General features: G+C 42.1%; 1 protein-coding gene and 1 long non-coding RNA gene across 11 annotated transcripts in view; one reads left to right on the plus strand and one right to left on the minus strand.

Moving 5' to 3' along the window:
- Nucleotides 1-11111, minus strand: part of LOC108239635 — a 19632-nt gene extending 8521 nt beyond the window's left edge. The window contains exons 1-3 of the long non-coding RNA XR_001808728.2: nt 11002-11111; nt 9716-9814; nt 1316-1427 (exon numbers count right to left, since the gene is read on the minus strand). This is a non-coding gene — a long non-coding RNA (uncharacterized LOC108239635). The remainder of the gene's footprint in view (nt 1-1315; nt 1428-9715; nt 9815-11001) is intronic.
- The window catches only part of znf521 (zinc finger protein 521), a 93284-nt gene that overhangs the window by 13123 nt on the left and 58220 nt on the right, over nt 1-21941 (plus strand). For 6 of the 10 annotated variants that reach the window (XM_017422457.3, XM_037981774.1, XM_037981777.1 and 3 more), the window contains one exon: nt 3403-3603. The exons of the other annotated variants lie outside the window; for them this stretch is intronic. In XM_017422457.3, coding sequence (XP_017277946.2) covers nt 3403-3603 — 201 coding nt within the window. The remainder of the gene's footprint in view (nt 1-3402; nt 3604-21941) is intronic. 10 annotated transcript variants of the gene reach the window in all.

Genomic DNA, 21941 nt, shown 5'->3' on the forward strand with positions numbered 1-21941 from the left:
GGGGGGGGGGGGGGTGGGGGGCATCATAAGATTAGGATCTCTTGAAAACGATGGAGGGGAAACGAGGAAAAAAGATTGGTGCGCTGGTAATGATATTTTTGACACCAAGTGCTTTCATTGCACAAAGAAAAAGCTCCATCAAAGTTCAGCCTGATTGAGCCCGACACGCTGTTGTCTACAGGCAAGTAAGAACATAACCCTCAGCCCATTAGCCCTGCCTGGACGAAGACGTCTGCCTTTTTCTCCACACTTTATGCTCTATGACTGATATCACAACTGATAAAGTACAAACTATTCATAACTATTTGACAGAACGTCACTTAAAAAAATGATCAGACTACCCCTTTAAGGTTAGTTAAGACTTAGCTTCTTTGGAGTTCAGGCTTTTGCAGCTTTGTCTCGCCTTATTGCTTCATATTTATTTCCTTCATTTCTGGTGGGTTCATGCCCTCCCTCTCTCCCCATGGTCAGTGTCTCCACCTGTCTCAGTGTGTGGGCCAGACAATGGGGGGATGAGTGTGGGGCTTCCCTGCTAGAGACCACAGATCCCTGGTGGGGCTAATGAAGCAGAAAGGAGAATATCAATTAAAAGGGTTATAAATATTTAAGAGCAGAAATATTCAATAGTATAAGAGTGGGGGGTCCAGTAGACACCTCAAGTCTCCAGATGAAAGTTGTGGCATGATAAATGTCACCAGGCACCACAAGTGTATGTATGATTGATGGATTTGGACTCAATACGATATTACATGGCTTTAAAGATGCCAATAACTATTCAGATCCCCACATTTTATGATTCCAGTATTAATGCACCTTCAGTTCAATAAGATTGGATATTCATCTACAGAAATCTTTTGGTAAAATCTTCATTATCCTCCCGTTAGCCCAACACTCCGCCCTCACATGAATTATTTCTTAGTCGCAGCTTTTTCGAGTTGGTTTTATCCGAATACGGGGAGATTAGTACGTCCTCTCTTTTGACTCTTGCAGCAGTGTTGATGATCAAAATTAAGAATAAAAATTCCCAATATGTTGCACATCTTCCCCCAGAAATCCACATGTGACAGGCAGCCTTTCCAAGCATGCCGGTATTGATCGGCTGTCCAGCCTGTAGAGACTGGTAGAAGAGGATGTCCTGATCTGATGGATTACTGTATGAGGCCCAGAGGCACAGGAACCTCAGTATTGATGTGACTCTTTAATCCCTGGGTTGAACGTGACCTTGCCCCGTAACCCGCCACCCTCACCCCTCCCATCACACGCATACACACCATCAGCTCTCAGTTTCCTAACCAACCCACCACCCGATCCTTACATGCTGGAGTTTGCACTTCCATCGCCTCTTCACAGTGGTGCACCGGAGGTCACTCTGCTTGGTCTAGCACTCTGGCCCAGCTTCACCATAAGTCGCAGCTGAAACTTGTCACCTAAAACAAGAGAAAACAAGAAAAGGGCGGGGGTCACAAACTCACACATCTTTGGGTGTAATGCTCATGTGATTTACCTAGTTCTTTTAAATTCTTTCTTTTTTATTTTACATTTAATAGCTTTGACATTATATTAAAGAATCAGCTTAATATAAAAGAAAATAATCTTAATTTTGCATCCAGATTTGTATCTTTATCACAGATAAAACATAAAACCTTTAAATGTAGCCATCAAATGTTTTTTTCCTGATTAAACTGAGCTGTAATATTAACAAAATGAATGATTCATGAGGATCTTTTGAAAAAAAGGAAAAAAATCAAAGTCTTAACCTTCTCTACAGGCTGCTCTGTAAGAAAATAAATATGAAGTGTTCACTTTTCAGTTCATATTGTGAATTCAGCGTCTGCATGTGTGGATGAATCATAAGCCTATATTGTGTGGCTTTTGGCCTCAGTCAGAAGTGTTTCCCCAGGAGCAAGAAAGGCCTGCATCTGTGAGGATTGGGTTGGGATTTTCATTTTCTTGAAACACCTTCTGTTCTGTTCTGCATGGTCCCACCTGGGACCACGGTGCTGATATTTTTAGAGGGCATGTTCCGAGAGCCTCAGTCGCCAAGAGGGAAGGACAATGGAGGGTGTGATGTTACATCAATACTTGGCGCAAGTGTGTGTGTGTGTGTGTGGGGGGGGGGGATCCTGGGTGGCCTTGATGAGTTCTGGAACGCATTTCCTCGAGGAATTTCACAATATACGAGAACCCCTACAGAAGGTCTTAAAATGGCTGCTGCACCCAATACATGTACACCCACACCTGCACACATGAGTGCCACACACTCTTTGCCCTCAGGTACTGTTAACGGTTTGCTAGACGAAAAAAAAAGAAGGAAAAAAAGCAGCTTTTTGCCTAATGTTTCCCTCCAGAGTTTCCAGACAAGCTGAGGAACACTTGCATCAGTGGGGCTTAAAATGGCTGCTGGTAAAGGCTCTTCTCTCCCCACAAAACATAACCTGGTTGACAAGATTGTTTGATTGTAAGTACGGCCTATTAATCAGTCTTATTGTCAAGAGTAGTCATCACAGCAGGAAGGGGAGAAAAAGGGCTACAGGCCATGCTGCCTTAGTTATAAGATACCTTACTAGGCTGCCTTCATTTTTCCGCACTTTTAAATGAAATTATGCTGCGAGTGAACCATGCAAGATTTTATTTTCAGTATGGATAATTTAGCAATTCAAGAAGAAGCTCAGATTAGGTTGGTAATTTGAAAAGATGGTTACTAGTCCTGGCTCGGGGTAGTCAGAGGCTCACCCCTGGCATTGCTGCGGCACAAAGCCAACAAGAGACAAAACTGCAGATGGATTGAAGAATATTGATGTGCACGACCCGCGGCTGCCTGCGAGCGAGGCTGAATAATTTAAGGAAGTGTGTTGTGACGAAAGTGTAACGCATAACAATCTCAGTTTTTGTGTTTTACTGGGCTGCACTCTGCACATCCACACTTCTGGCAAGGCCTGTCTCCTTTGATAGATGCTGATTGATGCAATTCAGCTCGCTGGTGGAATTTCATATTTCTTTGGTCCAGCCAAAACTGCAATCCCAGATTTATTAACTACACATATTCCCATCAGTCTAGTTTCATATACTGAAGTTTTGCTTGGGTGAAGCAGGGCAAACACAACGTAAAACCATTTCTAATAACAAAGGTGTGTGTGTCAGATGTGTGTTTGTGAGCATTGTGCCACCTTTTCTGCCTGTATTTGTCGCACCTCACCTGCCCAACACTTCTGTTATGGCACAAGTGGTTGAGTTACAGAGGTCCAAATTGAACCTGCATTTTTATTACAGCTTTTATTATTGTTTTTATTAAATCCAGAGTCTAGAAATCCACTTTATTGTCACCCAGAGGAAGCTGTAGTACCTCACATCGCGGGCCACCCCTCTGACTATGTGGTGCTGTCATTTCCTGTGGCTCCACAGATCCAGAGTGCGCCCTCGAGAGGGTGGCGGAGGATGGTGAGGCCGGGCATCTGAGGAAGAGGCTGCTCTCTCCAGAGGAAGGAGAGGAGGGAGAGGAGGAGGACGAGGAGCCTGCGCTGCACAGCTGCGACAGCTGCCGGCAGGTGTTCGAGTCGCTGAGCGATCTCACCGAACACAAGATTAATCAATGCCAGCTGACAGGTAAACAACGTTCAGCCCACCGAGCCTCCCTTCCACTCTGCCACTCAGCTCTTCTCCCACTCCCACTCTCACTCTGTGCCTTCAACAGAGAATATGCCACACTTTGTGTGTTAGTACACTACACCAAGGGGAGCACAACACCAGACTACCACTGTTTTTGGTAGATATCCAACCACACAGGCCTCACACATGTAACGTATTATTTAAATGCCTCGTACATTGTATGGCATAACATACAAACAGGCCTGGGCTGCCCTTAGTTTGTGTATTTATAGTGTCAGTTCCATACCCCTGCCTGTTGTAATGTAGCATTTAATACAAAGCAATGCAACAATATGGGTTAGTAGCATGCATTGACTTGGTCAAACAGCAACCAGACCACAAGCTGGAAACAAATTGTGTCTCCAGGAAAGTCCCTCAGCCTGTCCCAGTGCTAGCACACTGCAGTAGTGATACCTTATGGGACTGAAAGAGAAGGATGCCATTGGCAGACTGTGTCATTGACCTGTTGATGGATGAATAGGACTATAAATACCCTGACAAGGTGGCAGACAGAACTAATGATGTGAACTGAAGGTTTCCATGTGCTTCTCCTGGACTTGCTGTCCTCCTTTACAAGTCCTGATGGGCCCATATTGAGAAAGGCCATCTGACGCACATTTTCCAGCTCTGTCTGTGATCGGAACATGAGCAACGATGTAATGATTTGATGTTTGATGCATCACAAAAGCTAACTTTGATCACTGAAAGAACATTTAAAATATGTTCAAGGGGAGGCTAGTTTAGTTTTGCTTTGTTTACACATACAGTTTGATTTCACATTTCACAACCCAACCACAAATTATGGGTTAGACATCCCATGAGTTTTACAAAGATTTTCCATCAATTTTAAGAGTCTCAAGTCTTGTGTTTGTGTGTTGGTTCCCGGTATGTATGTTTATGCCTTGTGTCATCCTACCATTGATGTTAATTCGAGCAGAAACACATGCATGTGTGTGACTTTGCATGAAGTTACTTTGCTTGTTCACATTCAAATGATTCTCTGGTGTCACAAAAAAATGACAGTTGACAAAAGTGGGAAATTTAAAACTAAAAACTTTGCATTACATTTACTTAACAAAAGCATTTATGTTTAATATTCAAGCAACAAGGCTGCCAGTCTTTGTGACTTGGGCAAGAAAATTGAGAACTATCGCAAACGCTTCAAGACATTTTGGAGACTCCTTTCTGAATGCTGACAACTATTTGCTAACAGTCACAGCCCAGTGAGATACTACCTTTAGTACAGAGTTTAATAGTAATAAGAATTTAAAACTTTTGTAACTGATTTAGGGAAAAAGGGTCTTTTATGTTCTGCAACATTTAAGTGACTGACTTTGCCACTTTTTTCTACAACAAAGCCCATCTTTTATAAATGTCAATCTAACGGACAAATAACTCTTAATTGCTCAATGATGGAAAAAAAACACAGTTTGGATAAGAGCCCCTGTGGAAACTAAACAAAAGAATCTAATTGCCATTAGGGTATTGTGATTGTGCAGAAACACTCTATTAGCATTCAAACACAGTGGGAGAAAAGAAACTTCTAGATGGCATACTAAGTACTTTGAATGTGTGTGCGCATGTGTGTGTATGTGCGTGTGGGTGTTTGCTCATGTTTGTGTATTCTCTGGAATATCGAAGGAGATTTCCTATGTGGCATTATGTAGACATCCATGACCGATTAATCAGCCTTACATCAAGTCTCTACTCGCAGATGGATGCTTTATTAGAACCATTTTCTAATCAACCACCAGCACCTGCTAAACTCTGCATTTTTTACAATTTCAAATGTTTTATTTTGGGTAAACAAATTGCAAAGCTTGACTGGAACCAATCCACATATTGGAGATTTGCTTTGCTCGCTGAAGGAAATCGTCTCTTTTTTTCTTCTCAGCTAATAGCACATAAGCCTATAGTGCAACTCTAGAAACCAGACATCGCCATACTACCTCGCATGTGTTTTTCTGGTTTTCATTAAACGTCTCCCTTATGCGACAATAAAAAAAGAGATCATCAACAGCAGTGAAACAAAGCAAAGTAAATAAAGTGTGAACACATTTGAATTGCTCATCGACCACGCCCAATGGACAGAAAGGAAGAGAAAGATGTTACATGCCAACTCGATCAATGCTGGCCATTGTCTCCCCGCATCTAGCAGAGGTATAACACCTTTCTATGCACTTAAGCTGTGACCACTGCAGTGCGCTAAGGGAGCGCATGGGTATGGATTGCCTAGTGTCCCCGATGCGATCGGTGCTATTGATCGCACTAATGCTGGACTGCGGAGGAAGGCGAAAGCCTGAGAAAGGGAGCAAGGGAGAAGGAGGGAGATGGGGAGAGGGAAACAGAGAGAAAGTGCTGCAGGAATGCGTCCCCAGGGAGCCCGTCTTGGGTTGGGGCAGGGCTTCAGGAATGCTCCCCAGGAGATTCCAGTGAAGGCTAGGGCAGGGCTGGAAGAATGCTCCTCTAGAGAGTTGAGAGTGGAGGCTGGCTGGGGCAGGGCTTGAAGAATGTTCCCCCAGAGCACCCCTTTAACTCTGGGGCAGAAGTGAAGGGGCTTTGTGGGGGGAGAGCTCTTCTCTGACACCCCCTCCCCCTCCCCATCCCTCCGGCTCCAGGATGGCTGCGGATCAGGTTTCCGTGTGGGGATCAGCATCCTGCCGACAGGGCTTTAGGCTGCCCTGGGGAGGAGACAGGAGGTTGGAGGCATAGCTATTTCACAGGCCTTTCCAAAAACATTTCGCAAACGCTTTATCTCATTGTCTCTGAATTGTCTGTACTCCCTTGTATTGTTAAGATCCTTCACAAAGAAAGAGAGTCACTATCTGAAGTTTGACTTTTGTTCTCCATTGGCACGACACATGTTCATTTACCAGATATTAAATTGCAGTGGAAGGCAAGGCAACCTGCCTCTGAACCCACTCACCAAAGAAATACTTTTGTCCTGGTCTCATTTCCCCATGTTGACAAGCTAGCCCACACTGTAAATAAAAATAACACCTCTCACTCAGACTTTATTTCAAAAGATTGCATTTTCACTCAGTCTCACCCTGTCACGTCTTCATTTCTGTTTCTCTGATGGTATTTGAATTCATAGTGCACACACATGGTTTGTCAGCCTGGTGGCTATTCTTTCATTACGGGTCCAGCTCCCTTGAGCAACACCTTTTCTTGTGTCCTTCACTAGAGGAGGGGGCATGGCTGCTCCCCCCAGAGAGATCTGTGCCCTGCTATTTTAACCCTCTGTGAGATGACCTTTTTAATAAGTGTCTTTCTCTGTTTTCCTGCCGGCCACTGCTCGAGCAAACAGAGCATGTCTTCTGCTTCCCTCAGATAAAGGAATCAATCAGAGAGGGTTGCAACAGCAAAAGAGAGACAGATAACTGGGCCATATATGGATTTATATTATGTAGATTTCCCTTTTCTGCATCCCTCCAGATACTGCAGAATGCTCTCAGCTTCAATAAAAAAAAACATTTCAGATTTATGAGAAAAATACAAATGAAACACTAATACTCGGTGAGAAACAATAATATCCCAGCACAATGCAGAGGAAGCTAATTTGATTGGAATTATTTAGACAAATATGAGGTCTCTATTTGCAACGGGGAACCAGACTTTAAAAAAAAAAAAAAAAAAAACACTCTCCCCCTTTCTATTCCCAGCAACAACATGTTTGTTTGAAGTGTTTGAATTAATTTACATCAAGTCATTTGGTCAGCAACATGGAAATTTTCACTAATAGCCTCAGCTCTGAACAAGTCTGGCAGTACGTGTTTTATACTAACTGTTTCCAGCAGGTTTTTATTGCTTGTATTTATTTTTTTCCTTCTCAGCTAACTTTGTGTATTGATCCAGCAGCTGCTTTGTGGCTGTCATGAAGAATGTGCCAAAGTGCGTTGACTTTATTTGCTTCAAAAGGGCTCAAACATAAGAGGAGAGCGACACGAGCAAGACCTGATTAGTCGAACTCTGAGCCACCGTCGTTCATCAGAAATTCTGCTGTGTTTTTGCCGGGGTGTCTTGCGACATCCCGGTACAAAGAGCAGCACACTGATTACAAGGCTTTGAAAAGGAGAAGAGGCGGTCAGGGGAGAATAGCTACTTCTGGCAAAACGCAGCCACTGAAAAGAGACCTCATGCTAGAGTGAGCTCTCACAATTGGGCTTGAGTCTTTCCTGTGTGCATGTGTGTGTGTGTGTGTGTGTCTGCGTGTGTGTGTGTGGGTGTGTGTCTGTTTGGGTTTGGGGGGTACTGTGGGAGAAAAGAAAAATAGGTACGGAGATACCAAGAGGTAAAGAAGCAGAAGAAAAGAAAGGTAATATTAAAGTAGATGTTTGACTGCATGGCATTGCCTCCCTGTATGTTTCCTCTTGCAACAGTGCCAGTTACGTTAACAGGAGTGTCATTAGGAATTCAAAGCATATGCCCTCGTGAGGACGCCCTCTTTCTCTTTCCCCTGTGCTTCACACAGCACGCATTATGCACTGTATAAAGTATTTATTGGTCTTTGTCAGACAAGGGCTGCATTTTCTGCAGAGGAACAATCATAATAAGAGGAGAGGAGTTTCTGCTTGTGCTTGTGTCTTTAAGGCACAAATGACATTAGCCGCCATTGCAACTCTTCCTCACATTCACATCCCCCTCGATCTAACACAGTCTGTGTCTGTCCCTCACGTGTTTGCTTGTTTAATCAGTCATGTGCTTAGGCATGCAAACACATGCATACACACTTATTAACGAGCGCACACACACATGCTCCCTCGCAGCACCTGCGTGCTTGCAGTTTGCATTTTAGATGACACATAATTCATCACCTAAGAGACTCGAGACATGCTGGGATTTCATCCAGTTGACCTCTTTCTTAAGTAGGTAGCCACAATAGCAGGGATGTGGACAAAAAGAGATAATGTCATGTCCCGCTCTCAGAACTCCACACAGTAGGTGAAAACACTGTTATCCCCTTCTATTTAGCATACAATTTAAAGTACTGACTAGCTGTATGACAATGGCCAGCCCACGGAGTGGTTGTCTCGGTTTCTTATGCACTCCTCATCTCTCCCTGGCCCTGGCTCTGCTTGCTCTTTGTTCACTCTCTTTCTCAGCCTGCAAGTCTTTTTCAGCGGCACAAGCAGAAGAATGGCACATTAAATCTTAATAGGACTGCGTCTGGCCGTGTTGAATTGCAGAGCGTGTTAAGCCGGCGCTTTCCTCCCCCTTGGCACACGCTTGTGGAAGTGGAAAACAATTGAATAAAAGAAACCGCTCCCTCCCTCTGTAGCACAAGTGACTTCAGCTGTACAGCTGAAGCTATGAGATTGAACGGACTCCAGTTCACAAATGGCTTAAGCTAACTGAGAAACCGTAACATAAATGAAATTAGTCTACTCCAAGATGCATACAACATGGAAGATTTACCTGGCCACCCACAATGAGGCTGTAGCAACATTTTCCTTGAAATCCTAGCTGAAAGGTCTGCATTCCACAAAAATTCTCACTGTTAAGGTTGATAAAATTTAGAAGTAGCCAAAAGTAGCCAGGAGAGACAAGTGAAGTGCGCTGAGACAGGAACTTATAAATAAAGGGGAAGAAAAAGCAATGGGTGCAGTCAAGGTAGGAGAAAGACAATCTTAGCAGCAGCAATGTGAGTCCAGGCCTGCTTTGTGAGGCAGTCAGAGGTAGTAATTAGCCAGTGATGAGTTGACTGGTTGTGTGTCCACTGCTCGGCACTGCTGGGTGGGGCTGTGGGAGGTAGATAAGGCCAACAGTGGGCTTATCTCTTAGAAGGACAGGCACCAAGCCTGCCAGGCAAATCCACCCATGAACCAGCCGCATTTTATTAACAGCATCATTAATGCCAGACAGGTTATGTGTGGTGGCTCAGAAGACAGAGTGGAAAAAAGTAAAACAAAAAAAAAAAAAAAGAAAGATCTCAATTCTTACTTCTCTGACCAGTCTAAAGTACCAGGCAGTTGGCGTGTTTTTGAAATTTTGAAAGCAAAAAGCTTGCGGAGATGTTTACCAGGTAGGCAGCTAGCGGAAGGACATGGAGAGCGAGCTTGGATCTTACCTCTGGGTTTTCTCTCTCCTCTGGGTCCCCAGAATTCAAATGATTTTTCTTTTTTTTTCTATTTCAAACATGGGATTGCTCACCAGAATAATGATGAAGCTGATGCAGACAAAGACACAAAGAAAAGAAAAAAATGTATTTAAAAAAAAAATTAATGATTATTTCAGGTTCAGTGTTTCTAACCAATTCTTTTTTAGATATTTAGGTTATTTTGTCTCTTTTCTCTGAATGTATAGTTCATCTTGGTAATGTTTAGAATTCTTACTTTTGAAAATTTATTATTAAAAAAATGCATTTGTTATTTTTTTATATACCAGCTCAAGTCATTCCAATTTCTCCTGATAAAATGTTGTGTTAACTAACGCTTGTCTTTTTATTATGTTGTATCAAAAGGGTGAGATAAATAAACACTTGGTTTCTGTATAATACTTTTTTTTCGCATATAACATGACAAAAGACTTTGTGTTTACCTATCATAATCTACAAAAGCCAATCGCACTCCTGACTTCTTTACTGACACTTTTCAATAAATTTGGCACTGAACTATGGCTGAGTCTTACAGGTTGATAACTCTTAATTGCCATCAAAGTCCATATTTAGAGACTGGACTCATAATGCAAGAATAAACTGTAGGTTTTCCTAAAAAGAGTCTTGAGGTTAAGTCTCATTATTGTACTTAAAATGACATTCTTTTTGTTTTATGCTAATTGGTTATAGTTTGGCATAAAAAAACAACTTGGTTACTTTTGGAAAATTATAGTTTATGCTTTAATAAAAAAACTACTTAGTGTGTTAACCACACATTAAATACTACACTTCTTCCTTTTGTTGAAAGCTTCTTCTCCATTTTCTTGGTTACCAGATTGATGCATCCCACAGCAGTTACATCACTACCAGAGAGAGTACACTGCATATGAAATGAACACAATCTGATCTTATTGCATCTATTTCAAACATTTGGGGACTTCTGTTTCAGAAGTACCCCATACGTTGAAAGGCAACTCCAAGTGATTCTGTTCAAGTCTTTAAATGTAACAATTTGGGAATTAGGATACAAATCAAATCAACAGTAGTTAAAAGAATATAATGTAGGTTTGGATGAAGAAAAGTTCATCTATCAACTTCTTTTGCAGACATCTAACTGAAACATTTACAGGCTTTTGAATTATGTTCATCAATACGCCTTAATGAAAAAGTTCGAAGGATTTTACTTGTGTCTGAATGGAAATATACTGCACATTGATCCCCATAGGGCTTTTTCCTTAGATGGATTTTGCCAAACTCACCAGTAATGGGAGGAAAGGAAGGAGGGAGATGGAGGGCGGTGGAAAGAGTGACCAGTCCGACAGGTTTATGTCTCCCTGCAGGCTGAGCTCTGTGGAGCGGACCCACAGGAAGAAGCAGAGCCAGCTGTGACGGCATCCTGCTATAGCCACTGTGGTTTAGGAGCTTTGGGTCTATGGTATCGCCGACTCAACATTTCCCCCTATCCTTTACCCCTCCCAGGGGTTATTTTTGTTGGCTAGGGGGTAGTGAATGGGTGGGGTCTGCAGCTATGGGGGCTCTGTGGAACAGTCAGGCCTATACTTGAGGAAAGGAGTTACAGTCAGCCACTCAGAAGAAAAGACATGATGTAAAGAAACACATCTTGTTCTTTAGTGCTAATTGCCATTTTCAGACTGAAAGTCAGGTTCATAAATTTAGTTTTATGGGCAGGATGGGTGTCGTTTAAGGTCACCAAGGCCACCAGCTGGGTTGTGCTTTGCCAAAGGGAAAAGCATGTATTGGTACAGAATGAAATGATTTGACAGCAAAGCTGTGCTCTCAGGTAATGCTCAAAAGTCCTCCTAATGTTAAGAGCAGTTAACAGTGGGGTGTACAGCAACACTTAAAATGTAAAGGTCATCTAATCTATTCCACCTTCAACCTGTCTGACTGATCAATCAAACTAGAGGAGTCAATCGATTTGATCAGAAAGCCTCTCCAAAGAGATGGCCTCCCAACGAGTGGCAGGGATTCTGTGAAAGTGGCGGAGTGTGCCAGCTTGGTGCATGTCTCAGCGATAAACTGGGACATTAAAATCCTTGATTTAATAGTAACCTGCCACCTGTGGCAGCCATTCTCTAACTAAGGCTCTAATTTAACACAGCTAAGAAAATCTATTTTGACTAACACTTTATCTGGGTGTTAGGCTCATTCTGCAAGCAATGCATGTATACCAAAATCAGATCAAAAACATCAGTCATGACTGACTGACTGACAGCTAAGAGAAATTGTGCCATAGTAAACACATTGGTAATCTTTATATTAGAACATTATCTGCCCCCAGTCAAAGCCTGATGCATCTTTCTCATCATGAACTTGGTTTGTTGAACATACCCCACAAACAAAGTCAACAGACAAAACCATCTTGTGATTGGATTTTAATCCAATTGCATTATTATTCAGGCCTCCCATTGGCCATTCATTACTCTCACATGGAGCTTGTGTGGGTTGTTATCACCCAATCAGGCTTAAGACTGTATTCTGGAGAGCATGCTTTCGTTTGCATCCTTTAAACCCTGTGAGCCTTCCTTCTCTCTTGGTCCGCCAACGGAATACCTAATTCCAAAGTAAACTGATTGCTCTCTCCAACAAGATTACACTGTGATGATGTTATCCAAATGAGACTGCTGCTCAGATGCAACCAGGGCAGGCTAGGATGCTTACCACAAGTTGACTGATCAGCATGTTAAGAGAAACAAGGTTGGGGGGGAAAAAAAGAGGAGAAAACGAGGGGATAGAAATCGAAAGCGTGTGATAAAGATGTGTGCGTGGGGGTAAGATGAAATGTAATTTGCTTCTCACCTCAGGCGACTGGGCTCTGAGGCCTGCAAATATGCAAACAAGCTGAGCTTGGCCATCAATATGAAGACCCCAGATGATTACTAATCTCTACCGCAGAAGACTGAGATCTGTGCCAAGCAACATGAAGGGAAAAAGTGAGGTCAGAGTCCAAACTACATCTCCATGTTGGCCCCTATTACTATGCACAATTCAGTTATAGATATACTTGGCCTTCATTTTTTACTGTTTATGATGCATATAAATAAGAAAAACAACACCAGTAATGTTGCTGGTGTTTTAAACTTGTAATGTAAAAATTATGAAAATGTCTATTAACCATGTTGAATGATTTAAATCAGAAATTAATGTTGTAACTTCTCAGTAACTTTGAACTTTGTTCTCAACTCACCCTTCTCATCACAGAGAACTCCTTGTCTGATATGAGCTCTTAGACATGCTGCTCAGTAGTTTACCAGCCCATTGTCATTCCCCATCCGTAATCCAGGATAAAAAAAAACCTATGGGACATGGACCGGTCTGGAGTCATTAGGTGTGTGCGGGGCTTACCCAGACAGCCAGATAAACCAGATGCCTCAGGATGGCCAGGGGTCATCTCTCTGTGAGAACATGTTGTTGATGTCCTTGTTTCTTTCTACCACTTCTTCTTTGCTCATACTCCTTCTCTCACTCTCCTTCATCATTCCCTCTTCCTTTTTCACTCTGCCTTGATTACGCTGCACAGTCATCACAAACACAGAGGTCCGTGTTGGAGCTTAGCAGTCGAAAAACCTGTCAGCTAAAGGGAAGGAGGAAAGACAGAGCGGGGAGTTGTCTGTGGCCCTAGGTTGGATGCCTGAGGGTGTGCTACGTGTGGAGGATAGTTAGTACAGAAGGACACACTGCAGTCTGCAGGTGAATCCACTCATTTTGGAAGACTTAATGTATTTGAATTATCTCCTCTAGGGGGAGGCATTATGACTTTTCTATTACAAAAGAAACCTTGATACAAAATGCAGCAAAAGTTGTGTTTCTTCCCTCTAAATGCAGCGGGAGAAATGTGTATTCTAAGAATGTTTTTTCCCAGTCCTAAGCATAGTTGACTATTCCTTGTGTTTCCAGCATTGAGTTTTACCCTCTGCAGTGAGTGCACAAGGCTTGAGGATGTTTACCTGGCATGATGCCTGTTGTAGCTGCCCTCCTGTTGAGGGAAAGCAGGTCAGGCTATAGTTTAGTGTTTGTTTGTTTGTTTGTTTGCACATGTGAGCATTTTTGCAGGTGTATAGTAGACTGTGAACGTGCACGTCTTAGTGTATGTTCATATGTGTGTGCTTGCAGAGAGGGAGATCATTAGTGCATCACATTCAGCCAGGGAAAAAGCAAGCTATATCTCTAATACAAGCATTTACTTTTCAAAAGAGGGTATCGCAGTCAGTTAAGGCTTTTGGTTTGGATCTGGACTCAATTCACCTGAACCATTCTTCTGTCTGGCGATCAATCTTTCTTCTTTCTATCCCTCTGTTCATTTACTCATCTGTCCATTTATCCATCCTCGCCTGTGTCCAAAGGGCCATGTCTCTTTGTGGCCCTGATAATCCCGACCAATTTCCTCTGCAATTTATTTCCCAGCCAATCACCCACCTGGTCAAGCAGCATCAAGCTCTTCAAGGTAGAGTCACTCATCCCAGCAAGCCCCTTTCCAACAATCACATTCAGTTCTTTTTTTCCTCCTCAGGCCTCAGATCTTTGATTTTCTGTGCGGTAAAGTTTCAGTTTAATACTAGAGTTGAATCTTTACTTTTGTCTTGACACAGTTGTCTGACCAAAACTGTGGAATTTAGCCCATAATTGCTTAAAGTTTTTGGGTTTTCCATTCCTAAGAGAACTGTATCATTCTAAATTTGTGGCCAAAAAATGGTTTAAAGGAGAAACAAAAAGGAAAAAAATTAGCAATGGTCTAGAATAAAGTAGCAACGTAATCTGAACAAAGACTGTGAGCTGTTTCTTTGTCAAGAAGACATCTACTAGTTTAAAACTGCTGCACTACACTGTCATGAACAGTGCTGATCATTCGTTGTTTACAACTACTGTCCCAAAATCTTCTCTATCACGAGTTTTTATGATCATCTTCAACTGCTCTCTTCGCTTTCTCTTTCTTTTTTTGCCCTTCCTCTATTCTGTCATGGCTCCTCAGTATTCTGCTGCTGTCTTGTGTGGAGTGATTTTGCCCAGACACGTCTGGCTCTGGGTAAAGTGCAGTCCCCAGAGACCGTGCTCTGCAGCCCCCAGGTCGCTAGCACCATGAATACATTATGATCCCCATTTCCATCCTGTTGCCACGGCAGCACTTTTTGAGCCGCAGGGCGATTAAGACGTGTGCTGTCGATACACTGATAGGAGCAGAAGTTGGATCTGGATGCTGGCCTTTGATCAGATTTCATCCTCCCACCTGCTATTGGTGGCTTCAGCACAGGAAGACACAGAGGCGGTCTTGTGATTTTCTTTTTTATTGGTTTGACAACCTCACTAGGTGTACATAAGCATATCAGTCTTCAATCCTCAAGCGCTTTTTTTCTTACTCCACGCTTTATCTCTGTATATCCTGTCTGAACCCCCTCCTTCTTCATCTCATTTCCGTTGCTCCTCCCCATCACCGCAGTTTAGCTAAGGCAGCATTATACGCGGCTTCGCTCTGCTTTATGATATTCTGCTACCCTCACAAAAGATGCAACTCCCTTACCTTTTATTGTTTCCTTTTTTTCTTTGGGGGATGATGTATAAAACATGGTGCCTCAGGTAGAGGATGTTGGGTAGGAAGCCATGTCCCCCTAAATGGCCAGCCGTGTGCATGCGCCTAACACTTCACTGAGCAATCTGTCAACATGTCAGCAACACATGTTTTGTAAAAAGCCTCTGGTGGGAGCCAGGGGAAAAAAGGCACTCCTGCCAGACCAGAGAGGAAATGCTTTTTTCTCCTCTATGCAGTGGATTTTCTATTGCTGGTGCTCAGTCCCACGGGCCCCCCCCCCCACCACCCTCTCTCCTCCTCCACACATACACCCGTTGTATGCACTTCAGAAATTTGAACTGGGGACCCTCAAGGGGGTTTACAGGGAGTGTGGGGGTATAGGCTGGGAGGGAAGGGCTCCCTCTTTTTCAGAGCGCCTGAAATTGTGAAGGTATATTGTGGCAGGTCCCCGAGCGGTCTTTTCTAATACCTGAGTTTCTGGCGAAGCTGGAAATTACCAGCGGCTCCCCCGAGGGACGGCTTTATCCACACCAGGAAGGGGAGCAGAACTCAGTGGGGAGGTTACTTAATGCATGGCTGAAATAAAAGAATTTCTGAGAGACAGAGGCTGAAAAGCTAGGTTTTATTATTTTTTTTTCAACTCTCCCCTCTCCTCATTCCCTCTCTCTTTCCCTCCCCAGAAGTATAGTTTACTACTCTCTGCCTCCTCTTGAAGGGTTCTAGTTTAATAAACTTTCAGAGGATCCTGCTGGTGCAGACAGCTAGACAAATACCCTTGTGTGTTCTCTTTTGTCGAAGATACAGCTTTTTGTTATGTTCTTGCAAATTTGATTTCTCCCTCTGTCTTTCTTCTTCTCTGCCGCCCTCTGTCTCTCTCCCCTTCTGCATTTGTCTTCATCTCCCTCGTCCTCCTCTTGCTTTCTGTCTCCCTGTCTGATTCACGCACACATACACACAAAGTTAAACTCTGTCTCTTGTGGTTGAGTTTATTGTTTGGTCTGTCTGTTCGCTCTCCCCCCTCTGTGCTCCCTTTTGTTTTCTGTGTGTTTTGTTGTATTGTGCACAGAGGCTGAGATGCAGATAGAATGCAGACAGTTTGCCCTGGGTGAAAACTGAGCATAAGCACCCTTGGTATCTATTTAACAAAAAAACATTCATCTATTTACGCATGACCAGACGGATAAAACTCTACCTACCATTAAAGCACGAAGTGTGAGGTATTTTCCATTAGAGATTTGAAGGATAATATTTTAGGGGCAAATTACTTGTGTGTCTGTATTGATGTTTTCTACTTTCCAACATCCAAAATACCTTTTTTTTATTATAATCAGCACCTGTATGAAATATTGATGAATAATTAAATTTGCTATGTTCTTAACCTCCACAAAACAATATAAAAATATCATCCATGTATGAAAGCCTCTTCTTATTCCCTCTGTCCTCCTTCCCCTCTACTGTTGGTAAATAATTCAACCTTTTCCCTGTAACAAGTGCTGGCCTTAATAGGGTGCAGTACCTGTAGTTGGGATAAACAAGGCAGCCGGCCTCAGCAGTGAAACAGAGGGATTTGGGCTTCATAAGGGCAGAAGAATAAGTCGTTTCCTTCTGAAAGGCAGAGCAGACTGGCTGACATTAATTAAGCCCTATAGGATAAAGGTTATCTGAAGCCTAGCAAAGCATGTCTGCCGAATCCTAATCAAGACTTCTTATTAAAGTGACATGTACAAATTCAGTCGTGTATGATATGTGCTTTTCTTGTTTCCCCCACCCCGCCAAAAAAAAATGTTGTGTTTTTTTAGTTGAAAATTCAACAAGAATGTCATCATTCATCCCAGCAGACCAAAGATATACATTTTTGAATGCAGATGTAATCCTATAAACTATTCAGTAACAAAGAGGTGTGCTTTCTCATCAAAGCTTGTGCTCCTGCGATTGAGTCTTCTTACACAGAGTTCAGGATAGCATTAAGGTGACAATTCTCAAGTCTCTCAAAGTAAAAGCCGTAGGATGAGAGGGTGTAAAGATTACCCGATACAAATACCAGAACACATGTGAGCACGACTCCAGTAGATCACTAGATCAAGGTGAATCAGGGTGAATCTTTTGGTTTTTTTTACATCTTTCCACTAATAAGTTCTGATCCATTGAATTTATGCTGCAAGCAGATTTATTTTAACAAGTTTCTAAAACAGTAAAATATAAAGAAAACTGTGTGGTTATATGAAAAATATACTTCCTCTATGACTCTTCTTCTGCTACCAATCCTGCTGCGTATCGGTAATATTTGTTTGGTAGCTACAGCTACAAGAACAAAACAGGAACCTCAAAGAGAGTTTACATTTTTTTCTCACCTGTAAGCAATTATAAAAGGCCCATTTAAAAGGTGAACTTGTTTTTTTTTATTGTACATAATGTGCAAACATGCATTTTGTTGCTCACTGCTGAATTACTGAAAGGGTGTTAAGCACATCTGCTGCCTGGCAGTTTTTTAATATTGCCCTGTGCCTCATGGTTTGGTTAATTGTGAGCCAGGTGTTATGAAAGTGTACTAAAATGATGACACATGGCATGTTTGTCAAAGTTTATGTTTTATTAGGTTAATTATTATTAGTCAAATTGAACTGCCAATGGTAATTCTTTAGCATTTGCGCACTGTATTACATCAAATCCAATTATGTCAAAACTAACATTGATCTGCACTGTATTGTGTTTGAAGAGTGAACTGAATCGCATCGTATCAATTTTGGCTGCTTATATATCTTTGATGATGTGAAGAGATACATTGTATTGGTTGCCAGTGCCTTTAATTTCTCTTAACTGTATGCATATATGTTGCACTATGGATGCAAATACATGAAATTTGGGTGTGAATTGCACATTTGTTTTGTGTTGAATTTAATGTTTTTTGTTCATTTTTAAAAGTAAAACTAATCAGATTTTTGTACTAAGACAATAATATGAGATTTAGTAAATACTGCAAGTTAAATCTAACTTTCCACTTTGCTGAAAACGTACTAAAATGACCATAAAGAGTGTCCCAAGTTGCTTTTCGTTTTACCGAGGTAAGGAGAGGCTATTTTTGAACAGATTTTCAGCTATGTTGCTCCATGCTGGAGTAGATTCTCACTTATCCACAACACGGCAAATCATAAAAGTTAAAAAACAAAGCAACTGGACTTTTGTTTTGAAGTAGAAGACATATCACATCCCATACGGGGAGCTTTGTCAATTCAAAACTGGAGTGTGTGGAGTTCCAAGCTTTGAGGGATGCTTTGTTTCTGCGAGCTAAATTCACAGACAGATTAATCTCATTCCCCACCCTTCTGAGGATTGTTAGGGGTGATTTATATCAAACGAGAAATGAGAAAATCTGAGTAATAAATTATCAAATTTTTATTTATATTTAAAGAACTAAGTTTAGTGGAACTATTGGACGTAACAATTTTAGGTCATTCTAACATTTCATTTTGTAGGGTGTACTGCTGGTGACCCCTGCAGAAGGTAGCAGCCAAAAGAACAACAACAACATGGTGTTCTGCTCCATCTCCTTTCTTAAACACTAAACAACCAGATGACAATCACAAACAGAAGAATTCTATGGAGGGTAGAAATTAAAGCTTTTACCTACTGCCTTTCTAATAACTGGTCCTGGTGGGTGAAGCACTCTACAGTATACTTTATGTGCCGTCCAAAGGTGAACTCAAAGCATCTCTTTTTCTCACTTTTGTCTTGACTTGTCATCTTATTTGCATGCCAACTTTAATTAAAGGTCACCCTATTGATAATATTCTCTTGAAATTTAAAATAGCCACCAGATGAGTGACACGGGGTTTATTACCGTCTCTCTGTGTGCCGTTTTCTATATTAGTGACTGCAACAATAGCTGGAGCACTCTAATAGTAAAGAAAGTAATGTCTTCTCCTTTTATATACCGATAACGGCTGGTGTCCTCTCATCTACAACGGCCCCATGAAAAGTAATTAGCTGATATGGATGTTCCTGTCGGTGATAACTGATATTAGGGGACTATTACATTCACTCTCCTGAATGATGGTCCTTGAAATGAGTTCATTACAGTAAGCTGTACATTCAGATCGCCACATACAATATTCTAAGGCATGAGAACAAAACGTTTGCGTGCACAAAAAGGAAAAAAAACCTTAAAGATTTAATATACTGTAGTCTTTTCCTTTGTTTTATTAGAACCTACAACTCAGCTCTTACTTTTGATTTATTCACTTAATATTGTTTTTAATGCCAAAATCAAATACAAAGTCATACAGAGCATCTGAGTTCTTTCCTCAAGTTTTTCTTGTATTAAATTGTTGATAATTCATATGAAGGTTTTGTTTGGCAGTCATACCAAGGTCCTCTCCTGAGAGAGCCATAAATAGCCTCCCAGGTGGTGGCGTGTAGCTAAGTAAATGGTTCTGAAGCCAAGATGTGCCGGGCCTATGTAAAGCAGGAGAAAAGTATGTGTTGAGGTGTTGGCATGAAAAGAGGGTATTCATAGAAAATATGAACTTCTATAATCTCTTTAAGGGATTTTTTTTATAGAAACCCTGAAAGTTTGCCACTAAATTCATCAGTATGCAAATGTCTAACAGAACAGTTCTAGAGAAAACTTTTTTTCTGCCAGCAGATAAATAGATAAACAGAAATAAATCATTGTGAAGTGATGGATGAATAAGTAAAATGCCCTGTAGTCATTTGTCCAGTTGTATTCAAGCTTTATATTTAATCCCTGTTCTGCAAATGAAGATGACAATCAGGGGATCAGCAAAGTGCTCTTATTTGATGAGGGCTCTGACTGTTTGTTTTCTTATACCAGTGTTTGCTTTTATTATCCTTTCACTAATATGATACGATGATTATGAGCTGCCTGGTTACCAGCGGAAAACAATGCGAGAGGAAACAAAGCAAACCCCTAAATCTGTCCGCCATTTGCGCTCACATACTGTACACACATGTCATGAGTATTCTGGCACAGTTACTGGGCCAAAGAAGTGCTGGTCTGGGGCCTGGCCCATTCTCCAGAGACAACCCCCTCGCCTCCTCCCTCTCCGCCCCCTTCCCCCTTCCTGTGCAAGTCTGTGGACACAGTCTGAGGCGACAAGGTTGCACAACAGCTCTCAAAACCTTCACTTCGCAAACACGATCATAAGAAAACACAGTCTGTCATTAGGAATCTGTTTAAGAGGGAAAATAATTAGAACAACTGTGATAATTGTGTCAAGGGGGAAATAGATCAGACGAATTATGGGAAGGACCAGAAAATCTTGCCATAGCTTTGTTACTTTGCTGTTGGTTCATTTCGACATTGATCCACCCTTCCATCTGTCATCCTTTTCCTGTGCTCCTTCTTCAGCTCTTCATTTCTTTCTCTCTTTCTGTCTCCCTGCCTTGGATTCGAGAGTGGAGGAGCCTTCTGGCTTTAAAACGCAGAAGGGATGAAGATGTTTATTCATCTGGAGGGTATTAGAGCCATGATTAAGGACGGGAGGGAGCTGTAAGGCTGATGCGACGTCTGCATTGCTCGTTCGTGGGCCGCCTTCGGGATTCTGGCCAACATGCCGGGAAAACAAGAAACGAAGAAGAATGAAAAGGAAAAAAAAAAAAAAAAAACTTGTAGTGAAATTTGATTCCCTCAGAAAAGGACAGAAGTTTAAATTTTGGTTGTCTAGCGTGCGCTCTCTCAGTCTCGCTCTCACTCTGTCCTCTCAGCTAAGCTAATTATTAATGAATGCGGTTTCTGTTGAACCTTGGAGAGGTGTCAGCACTGCAGTCACTGAGGGTTAAAAATTCTTGACATTTAAGACAGGGATGCATGAAAATACATCGTCTTGCTTGAGTTGATGCTTGTTTTTCTTCCCCTCCTGCTCCCCTCTCCGCTATGCATGTTTTCTTCTCCCTTCTGGGCTGTTTCCAGTTGTTTTACCACTGACAAGCTGAAATGGTATTGAGGAGATATCAAATAAAGCCACAGTGTATTAATCAGAGAAAGAAAAGGTCGCAGGTCAAGAAGCAGGGTCATGGCTTTCTGATCTGAGCTAAGTCTAGTCCAAGCATTATGGGTCATTCTGGAGTAGTTTGATTTAAAAAAAAAAATTAGGCCCCATTTTTCAAATTTGCTCAGCCTTTTTGTTGGGTTTTAAGTAATAGATAGAGATTCTTGAAACTTGCAGAGCAGACCCTATTTTAATGAAGCAACTATACTATAGGAACTCAGCACATTTCTGTATGCACATTTTTTTTTTACTAAGCTGACCACATAAATCACATTTCCTGAGGTAACTAAGTGTGTGGGGAAACATAAAAGAGCATCTAAGTAAACTCTCATGTGAAAACACACAGCAGCAGCAGCACCGTGCAGTCCTGCAGCATCCCTCACAGTAGCTGACTGGCTAGCTGACTGTCCACTGGGTCCTCCGCCTGGTCTGCCGCAGTGTTGAGGGAACAACACACACTCACACACACACACATGCTAAGGCACCCCTGCTTATTGAAGCCCAGCCCAGACCAGTCCTGCCTGGCCCAGCACTCCCTAGCTATTGCAGTGAGGCAGGCGGCGAAGAGGCATGCTGGGGGACAGATTGTCCTCCTCCTCTCTTCCCCCTGGGAGGCTCACTGTGGATGCTGGTCTGGCCAAGACCA

Source organism: Kryptolebias marmoratus, linkage group LG20 (assembly GCF_001649575.2).
Source record: "Kryptolebias marmoratus isolate JLee-2015 linkage group LG20, ASM164957v2, whole genome shotgun sequence".
In the NCBI taxonomy this organism is placed as follows: domain Eukaryota; kingdom Metazoa; phylum Chordata; class Actinopteri; order Cyprinodontiformes; family Rivulidae; genus Kryptolebias; species Kryptolebias marmoratus.